This window comes from Panthera leo, chromosome A1, assembly GCF_018350215.1.
Source record: "Panthera leo isolate Ple1 chromosome A1, P.leo_Ple1_pat1.1, whole genome shotgun sequence".
NCBI classification, from domain to species: domain Eukaryota; kingdom Metazoa; phylum Chordata; class Mammalia; order Carnivora; family Felidae; genus Panthera; species Panthera leo.
Window position 1 is genome coordinate 125337002 of NC_056679.1, and position 10689 is coordinate 125347690.

General features: G+C 35.8%; 1 protein-coding gene across 4 annotated transcripts in view; it reads left to right on the forward strand.

Annotated features, from left to right (window-relative positions):
* GPBP1 (GC-rich promoter binding protein 1) overlaps positions 1 to 5364 on the forward strand; it is a 74657-nt gene extending 69293 nt beyond the window's left edge. For all 4 annotated transcript variants that reach the window (XM_042939468.1, XM_042939477.1, XM_042939461.1 and 1 more), the window contains one exon: positions 4872 to 5364. In XM_042939468.1, the coding sequence (XP_042795402.1) occupies positions 4872 to 5030 (159 nt within the window). In that variant the 3' untranslated portion in view covers positions 5031 to 5364. The remainder of the gene's footprint in view (positions 1 to 4871) is intronic.
* Positions 5365 to 10689: the final 5325 nt, after the last annotated feature.

Consider the following 10689-nt stretch of genomic DNA (forward strand, 5'->3'; position numbering starts at 1 on the left):
TATAAGAGTACTATGTCTAATATATACCATACAAAATATGTTAATTGACTTTTTGTTATCTGTAAGGCTTCCAGTCAACAATAGGCTATTAGTAATTAAGTATGGGGAGTCAAAAGTCATACATGGATTCTCAGCTGTGTTAGGAGGGGAGTTGGTGGATTCTCAGCTGTGTTAGGAGGGGAGTTGGTGCTCCTAACCCCTCCTGCATTGTTCAAGGATCGACTGTATATGAAGGGATTTATTTCTGGGCTTTCTGTTCCATTGGTCTTTGTTTTTTTTAAAAAAAAAAAAAAAAATTTTTTTTTTAATGTTTATTTTTGAGAGAGAGAGACAGAGACAGAGCTCAAGAGGGGAAGGGCCAGAGGAGAGGGAGACACAGAATCTGAAGCAGGCTCCAGGCTCCGAGCTGTCAGCACAGAGCCTGATGCAGGGCTTGAACCCACAAACTGAGATCATGATGTGAGCCGAAGTCAGACGCTTAACCGACTGAGCCACCCAGGTGCCCCATTGGTCTTTGTTTTTATGCCAGTACCACGTTGTTTTGATGATTGCAAGTCTGTAATAAGTTTAGAAATCAGAAAGCATGAAACCTCCAACTTTGTTGTTTTTAAAGATTGTTTTGGTGATTTGGAATCCCTTGAGATTCCATATGAATTTTGGATGAGTTTTACTGTTTCTGCAGAAAATACCTTTGGGATTTTGCTAGGGATTGCATTGAACCTGTAGATTGCTTTGGATGTAATATTCACATCTTAGTAATAGTCTTCTAACCCAGGAGTATAGGATGCCCTTACATTTATTGGTCTTTTTAAAAATTTTTCAGCGGTGATTTATAGTTTGTCTTGTGGAAGTTTTTTGCTTCCTTGGGTTAAGTTTATTCCTTACACTTATTCCTAAGTATTATCTTTTTAATACTATGGTAAATAGAATTGTTAATTTCCTTTTCAGATTATTTATTGTTACAGAAACACAACTGACTTTTGTGTATGGATCAGTATACAGCTTTGCTATTTTTGTTCAAAAATTTTTGTGTGGAATCTTGAGGGTGTTCTACGTAAAAGGTCATGTCATCTGTGAACAGATAATTTTACTTACTTTCCATTTTCATATTTCTTCAGAATTTAAATTTTTTATTCAGAAGTTCTTACTGAGCCATGTGTTGTTCACAACATCGTTGTGAAGTTAATGATGGGTGATAGTTGTGAAGGGTTTTTGGTCAAGTTTATTGTACTATATATTTTACATATAGAAGTTTGACTTTAAGTGTATGGTTGGCTGAGTTTTTACAGGTGTATATAGTTGTGTAAACCATCATCTCTTTTTGCATTCAGTTCTTTTACTTCCAGTTCCAGTCCCTGGCGGACGTTGATTTGTTTTATGTCACCATAGCTTGCTTCTAGAATGTTTTTAGTAATTGAACCAAGCATTAATTATATAGTCTTGGATTTGGCCACTTTCATGCTTTTGAAACTCACCCATGTTTGGTGAGTTACTAGTCCATTGTATGGATTTACCAGTTTGTGAATCTCTCTAAACAATTTGTTCTGAACTAGGAAAAGGCCATCAAGAGAAATCTACCAGGTGCTGTAACCTCGTGATAAGTACAAGGTAGTAGTTTCAAAGAATACAAATATCGTCTGACTGAGATAGTTGGCTTTAAACATTGTCATAACTGGGGCAGGTAGAGAAAATCTTACTAAAAATGTGGTAATAAAATATGACATAAGAATTTTGTGCATACTGTATGTTGGAGAGCAGTGGCATGTAAGTATAAATTTTTCTGAACCGATGATAAGGACGTGAATACATCTGTTAATACGATATTAACGATTACCTCTCATTTGACATGTAGATGCCTGAAAAATCATTAGGGCTTGATACTGTTAATAAAAGGATTTATATTTTATTTGATAACATAGGAGCATCTGATTTCAAGCTTCTGTTTTTAAATTTCACAAACACCAAATAATCACTATGCCCGAGATGTTATGGACTTTACGTAGATGAGCTTCTTCATAGAGTGACAATTAAATGAGGGTAAGAAGTGTTCCCACATAAAGCAGAATGTGATAGTTTTCAAAATATTTAAGGTGAGGGCAAGAGAGAGAGAGGGAGGGCCAGCATGCGTGCATACGTGTCATGTAAATCCATCAGATGTTTCTTGAGTGCTTACTGCATGCCAGGCCCTGACCTAGAATGGAAAACCACAAGATTTTTGCCCACATAGAACTTCTATTCCTAGGATTAATCTAGGCATTAATTCCAGTTGTATTTTGGGAGAGTGTATCTGAGGAGTTGGATTTGAATTGGCCTTTGACAGGTAAGATGAGGGAATGACATTCCTTCTGCAAGGCGTGAACAAAGGCAAAAAGAGTAGAACGTATGTTGGGATTCACAGTTCTTGGAGCATGGGGCAGAAAAGTTATTAATGAAAGATTATGTTAACAGTAATAGGGTAAGTGTTAAGTCCTGGTTTATTCTAGGGAATCCCAGTTTGTTATTCTGCTGTACTTAGTAATAGCAAGTGCTCACTTTCATTCTCAAAAGTGCTCTCATTTGAATGATAAGTTACATGGCCTTCTAATTTAAGTAAAATTATATGAACTCTTTTTAAAATAAAAAAAAAAATTTTTTTTTTTTTTTTTTTTAAATTTTTGAGACAGAGACCGAGAATGAGCAGGGAAGGGGCAGAGAGAGAGGGAAACACAGAATCTGAAGCAGGCTCCAGGCTCTGAGCTGTCAGCACAGAGCCTGATGCGGGGCTTCAACCATGAACTGTGAGATCATGACCTGAGCTGAAGTTGGATACTTAACTGCCTGAGCCACCCAGGCGCCCCAAAATTATATGAACTTTTAATGCCTTCTAGCTATTGTGCTAAGTGTATTTTTATAGCATTTGTATGAAGTAGGCACCGATAGTAGTCCTGTATAGATGATGAAACTAAGGTGCACAGAGGTTGTGTAATTTTCTCTCGGTGGTAACAGTTTATTAGTAGTAGAGTTGGAAGTTGAGCCCAAATCTGGTTGATATCGTATTCTGGGAGTTTAATCAAGATACAAGGTTGGAAAATACATTGGGGTCCTGTTATAAAGGTGCTTGTATGCCATGCCAGAAGTATAGATTGTGTTCTATGATTAGAAAGTTCTGAAGGTTTTTTTAGGGATGTGAAACAGTCATTTGTACATGAGGAAGTACAGGTGTAGTGTGAAGTGTACCTTGGAAAACTAGAATCAGGATGATCAGTTGGGAATATATTGTAATAATTAGAGGAGGGATAAATGAGGGCCTAAAGTAGAGGAATGATAGTAAGAAATGGTCTTGATGAAACTAAGATCTGAAATAGAATCAGCAGGATTTGAAATTTCAACCTATGAGCCGACTATTGTTTGATTATCAACAGAAATAAAGGAGGTTTTTAAAAAGAACATACTAAGATGTTCTTGGGGCCAGTGCAGACATTTAGAGAAAATACATGTATTTTTGCTTTTTTTATCATCAATATTCTGCAGCTGATTGCAAGGTGTGGTAAGATTAGGCAGCGTTGATGATAACGATGTGAAAAGCAAGGATAGAACTTTGGGGGATGGGAAAGGTGTACCTTTAAAAAAGGGACAGAGTGTATTTGTAATCATCACAGTGGCTGAGAATACCGGAGGATGCATACATAGGCCTTGGCTTTTCTCAGTAAAGGTGGTAGGAGGTTATTTGTTCAAAGTGAAGGGGAAGGTAATTTTAAGATAAGTTCAAACTGTAGAATTTAGGTGGGAAAGAAAATCTGCTATGGAAAATAGAGAATTAAATAGGGTTAAAGGAAAATTGAGGGCTAAGACTCCAGACTTGTTATCTCTTGTTTGTCAGGTCTGTGACAAAAGTAGCTATGATGTAAGCAGCCCTTGTCATTTGGACCCTAACCTAATACAATTAAAAAAAGAAGCCCTCTAGAGTGTCAAACTTATAGACAGTTTCCAATAATATTATGTAGCTGGATTTGGTCTTATAGAAGGTTGTATTTAGGGATTTTGGTGTAAATTTCCAGAGTCTCTTTTTCCATTAAAGAAATTCAGAAGACCAGAGTTAATAGAGTGTATGTTAGCACTATTAATTTTGTGTCTTTTAATTGCTTCCAATTTGGATTCCCCCCCCCCCCCCCCAAATATGTGATCTTTGGACCCTGTTCTTATTTATTACCATACCAACCCTTTTATTTCTGATTTCTCATTTTCAGAAAGAAAAGACTAGTTTTTTCCCCCCAGTATCAGAATGTCTTCGGTTAAGCAAAGGGCTCTATTTGATTTTGTTATTTTGTGCACCTTAACTTGAATACTTAGTACTGGAATAGTTAGTATTCTTCTAATTCTGCAAAGTGTGAATAAAGCGGTTTATAGGGTGTGTTAATAGCCTAGTTTGGTCAGAATAATAAAAACAGCTAAAGCTTTAATGGCTGCTGATTATTTTCTGGTAAACATCTGAAGGTATTTATTACAGGTTTCACTTAAGGAAATTAAAATTTGGGAATGCTTATTAGTACCTTAACAAGTGATAGTGGCACTCACCCTGTCTGTATCTACAATCCATGTTCTTTCTACTATGCTAATACACACTAATCTTACTTATTTTTTGGTTTGATAGATGTTAATTGTGGTTCTCTCAAAGGTAAAGGTTACTCCTGGGAAATATTTTTTAGTACAGTTGGATCAATTACCTATATTTAACTAGTTTTTCAGAAATGATACCATCTGGGATTTTCAGGGTAGAATACAATTTTATTAATATATTCATGGTTACATTGAATTATTACAGTATTTTTAATTTCGAAGTTACCCGTGGAGGATAGATTGTTTATTTAATTTACTTATTTTTGATCTTTTAGTTACAGAAGAATGGTCTGAGGAAAAATGGTATTTTGAAAAATGGCCTGATCTGTGACTTCAAGTTTGGACCCTGGAAAAACAGCACTTTCAAACCCACTATTGAGAATGATGACACAGAGACAAGTAGCAGTGACACATCAGATGATGACGATGTGTGAAGGATTTCCTAACAGCTTTAGAAATTTTAGTGTGATACATCTCTCATGCAGTTTGGGGTGAATTGTAAAAATGAAGAACTATAATTTATGTAGTAAAATACCCCATTAGAAGATGATTTTTTTGAGGGACTTCACTATGAAGAAAACCAAGAATGTTGTGTTGGGCTGTGTTGAACATTATTTCTTTGTAAATGAATGTTGTAGAAATGAGGACTTTGGTTGATCCAACATTGACTATCTTCATCACTGCAGCATTTCTCTGACTAGCAATGTGACGATGTAACAAATGAGATTTTCTCATTTAATAATAAAAAATTGTGTAATGTTTTGCAAAGCTTCTGTCTTAAAATGTCCAGGTCTTAAGAAAAAAGGCAGCTTACACTGTTTGCTTGCAGAGTCATATCTTTTCGTACAATGGAAATCCTCAAGTCCACTTTGTGCCCCCCCCACCCCCACCCCCAAAGGACAATGTAGCATGTTGGCTAAAACTGGAGCAAAGTGCACTAAAACATTAATTTCCTGAACTCAAGTGTTGTACTAGTCACCTTTTAAAACATAAATTGCTCTTTAGCCATTTGTAGTTCAGTAAACTTTACAGGAAAGACTTGACACACTTTCTTCCAAATTTTAAGAGACGATTTTCAAGAATTTTATTTGGGTATGTTGTCAGACCAGGACTTTCAGACTTGATGGAAGAGTCTTGTGGGAAAACTTATTTTGATAAATTATTACACATGCAGAAAAACTGATCACACTGACTGGATCTGTCCACACATGGAAAATAAACTGGATTTTCAGAAGATTGTCGTTCTCTGTAGTGTTCAAGGTATTGGTGTCTAAACACAATGTGCTTTATTTACTTATTAAAACAAAGTTATACTTTCTTTATTAAAGATAGTGATTACTTTCTTAGTTTAGAAAAAGAAAGTTAATGGAAAATAGCCTTTTTATTATCAAATGCTTAACAAGTTTATTAAATGAATGTTAAACAGTCACTTTATTTTTCACTTGCATATTAATTTTAGAATCATTTGTTTCATTGCTGACTGGAAGAGTAATTTGGCTGTGTATATTTGTATTTTGATTTTTCTGGTTTTGTTTACCTGCATTTGCTTTTAGCTTCCCTCATCCCATTTCCATCCATGTTTAAATATATGTTGATTGTAAAGAGTGTAATCTCAGAGCAAAAATGTAGGTTTTAGGTCAGGTTAAGCTAATTCTCAGAGTTTTTTCATGTTTTAAATTGTATTTTCTCAGAAGGCTGCAGTGTTTTTTGCTGTTTCTACCTCAAGATCCTGCCCAGACCCCCCCAGCTTTCAACAGAAGCCAGATTTTTTTGTTCACACTGAGACTGGTAGTGATGGGGAAATTAAAAAAAACAAAAACAAAAACACAGTTTTACCCCCACAAAACCCAGAGGATGAGTTAGAGTGGTAACAAAGTGTTCAATCTAGCTTAAAGTTCTCTTTTAAATTACTATATAATATGCCACAATGCAATCTAGTCATCAAATGTTAAATGTAGTGTTATGGCCACAGAAGAACTAGAAGTATGTTTTGACAAAGCTCTGTCAGTATCACATATTGAATGTTTGGGACTCTTAGATTGCACCATTTGGTTAACAGATTAATGAAATCTATCAGATGGAAAATGTATTTGGTAACAACATAAACTAGAAGGGACCTGAGAAATTTGGTTTACATTAAAATCTACCTGTGTCCACGGAATAGCTTTCAGGAAAGATTTCTTAAAAATGTTCTGGAATTTTCTGCTTTATATTCAGATAAATTTTTTTTGGCCTTAATTCTCATTTATCAGTAGCTAAGTAATGTTTATCGTGCATTCACACATTGATAAAGAATGTGTTTAGTAGTTTACCTTTTATAAGCATGGTAAGATATGGTCGTGTGGTTATTCTACTTATTAAATGATAGCTGCAACAAGTTTGGTTACTGAGCTGGTGGATCCGTACACATGTATTTCAATAGAACCATTAAAGCTTAGCCTAATTTTAACTTGCTGTCTGAATAATGGGTAGCTAGTAAACAGTTTGGACCATAATTGAAATGGAGCTCACCAGCACAGAAACTAGTTCAACTGTACATCTGATGTGGAATTGTTGAACTCTGAAATCGACCAGGGAGGTATGAAAAAAAAGTACTTTGGGCCGCTTCATACTCAGTTTCTCTGTAGCAGGTTATTTTTTTACAAACCACTTTATTAAAGTATAACTTGACATAAACTACACATTTAAAGCATATAATTGGATAACCTTTGACTTGTGAAACCATCACTGCAATCAAGGTAGTGAACAATATATGTCACCCCCAGAAGGTTTTTGTTGTTCCCTCCTTTGTAATCCTTCCCTCTTACTACTACCTCCCTGCTCTCAGCGCCCCCTGTTTTTTGGTATGAAATGTAATTAATGAACAAAAATCTTATGGTAATGGGTTTAAAATAGCATTTCAAAAATTGTATCTTATTTGCTTTATATTAAGATAAGGATTAGAATAATTTATATTTCCATAAATATTTCTATTGAAGTTGAAATAAATGTAGAAGTGTTAACCTAAAAATAATATTGATTTGATAACATCAGATTTGTATTAACTATTAAAATTCACTGTCTTGAAGGGCCTGATTCCTATATACAAATACTTTTAAGTTCCTTTTACTAGTGTTTATTATATACTGTTGTTAAAATATGGTTATATGAACATATTTTAAACTTAGTAATATGTCAGAAATGACTTGTTTTTGACCCCCCCCCCCCCCAAACCTATATTAACCTGATACCACATTCTCATTGCTCCGTAATCTACTCACAAGTTTTATAAAAGATGTTTGATTAAGAAGTACTCTTATTAGAATCTAGGTACCTGGATTAGAAAAGACACACCCTTTAGAAGTTTTTTTTTTAAATGAGATTTTAATTTTATTTTGGCTTATTACATGATAAACTTAAGGCTATATTGCTTGGGCTATTTAAATAATAGGATATCACTATTTGAGAGCTGGATATTACTTTTTTTTTAAGGTTTTTTTTTTTTTTTTTTTTTTGAGGTTTATTTTTGAGAGAGGGGGACAGAGGATCTGAACCAGGCTGTGTGTACACAGCAGAGAGCCCTATGTGGGGCTGGAACTCATGAACTGTGAGATATGACCTGAGCTGAAGGCAGACGCTTAACCTACTGAGTCACCCAGGCGCCTCACGGCTCTTTAATAGTTCTGTTTCTGGAGGTTATAGTGGCCACCTAGCCATAGGGGGTGGGTGGAGCATATCAAACAAATCTTTATTCTATTTTGCTATTTGATGATAGTTCCTTGCTTTAGGACTGCATTCTAGAACTTAAAAAAATGATGATCCAAAAGACATAACGATTGTTATAAAATATGGCACTTTGGGACACATGGACCTGAAAAGTTTTTAGTTAAGAGCTTGGAAAAGTGTAAGTCAGTACCTACTTTAAAAGGTTTTGTAATTGGGCTTTCCTTGTCAAGAGCCATAAATTGTGCAGTTAGTCATTTGATGATGTTTAATTTAGCCTGTAGTTTCACTCCACTTACCCTTGGTATTTGTAGAAACAATCTGGCACAATGATTGAAGTTTATAGCATGTCAAATCCTAAGATCTTTTGGAAGGACACTTCTGTGGCATGTTCAGTGCAATAGTATCCTATTGGTATGCATAAGAGCCCAAGGAGTAATGATTCCCAAACTTGTCTGTACATTGGTGTCACTAGGAAGCTTTAAAAAAATGGTGAATCTAACATATTGACAGGTAGTAGTATGGTGAAAATAGTCACACTTAGGTTTGAAAACTGACTTTGCACCTTAGGATCTGTGATTTTAATCCAGATACCTAATGCTTTTAGATGTTAATATCCTGAAGAGCTACTATGAGGACAAAAATCATGTAGACCACCTGATGTAAATCCTGGGCACACAGTAGCTGTTGTGTAAATTTTAGCTTCACTGCTTAATTAATTTTCTTCACTGCTTAACACCATGTTATTCAACATGAAGTCCAAGGAACATAGAGTGTATCGTTTTAAAAGTACATGTTAGATTACACAGGCAGATCCTATTCTAATTGGTTGTATATGACAAGAAACATCTGGTTGAGTTCTCTGTGAACTAAAATTTAGCTATTTGAGTCTTTGCTTCATTTTTTGGCATTATCTTCAGCTATAAATTAAGCTTGATCTGATTTAATATTTGAAGTCAGTTTCACCAGTTTCCTGAAATGTAATCGTTGTACTTTTAATGGTAAATCATGTCCTTGTGAACTAATTACAAAGATGGAGTTCAGTGCATTCAAATCTTTAAGAATTGCATTCTACACATCATGCTTTTTGTGGAAATAACAGTTCTAAGCTGGAGTTTGACCAGCTACCTCCACTACATTTCTCTTTCCTTTTTCTGGGATGCTAAAATGAACAGATAATGCTGGTGAGTTGGGGTGAAAGAGAACCTTTCTTTTGGCTTTGAGAGTGTGCTTTCGCGTAGGGGAGGAGCAAAGAGGGGGGGACAGAGGGTCTGAAGAAGGCTCTGAAAGCAGAGCACTCAATGCAGGGCTCAAACTCATGAACCATGAGATTGTGACCTGAGCCAAAGTTGGATGCTTAACTGAGGCCCCCAGACGCCCCTTGGCTTACCGTTCTTAAATGGACATTATATTAATAGAACAAGCTCAGTGAGACTAGGTGACGTTGATTTGAAAATAGATTATAGGTGCCAGCCTTAGCATAAGAGGTTTATGATTCTGTAATGGCATTTTTATTTAGATGTAAGCATGCTTTTTCAATAGGGAATATACTTTTGTTATCAAAGCCTTAATTACGTTTTAATGTTTAATGACCGAGGAAAGGGCAAACTGGTATGAATTGTAGTCATATTGCAAAATAGATAAAACCTATGTGTTGCAAAGTAAGAATAGAGACCATCTCTTGTGCCTAAAAAGAGGCATAGAGGTTTCATGCCACCTGTTAAGATGTATGCAGTTTAATTTTGAAAGATAGTTTCTCAGTTGGGTGTTGGCAAACTTTCTGTAAAGTCTGTAAAGGGTAGACAAATATTTCTGCCCATATAATGTCTTGCAACTGCTCTGCATCTTGGCACAAACATAATACCTAAATGGATGTGTCTTTTGCAATGAAAATGGCCAGCTCGGGGCAGTAGTTTGGTGATACCTCTTCTAAATATTAAGGATCAAGTATCTATAAACTTTAAAGTGAAAGAGATGTGGTATTGGATCATTATACCATTACCAGGATGATTTCTCAGTCTTAGAAATTGCTTAACTTAAACGTGTTTATTTATTTTAAAGTTTGTTTTGAGAGAGCGACAGAACCAATGGGGGAGGGGCAAAGAGGGAGGGAGAATACTAAGTAGGCTCCATGTGGTCAGTGCAGAGCCTGATGGCAGGGCTTGAACCCATGAACCATGAGATCATGACCTGAGCTGAAACCAAGACTGGGATACTTAACCAACTGAGCCACCCAGGTCCCCCAAATGTTCATTTTTGAGAGTGTGAGCGGAGAGGAGCAAATGGGGACAGAGGATCTGAAGTAGGCATTGCCCTGATAGCAGGGAGCCGGATGTAGTTCTCAAACTCATGAACTGTAAGATCATGAACTGAGCTGAAGCTGGATGCTCA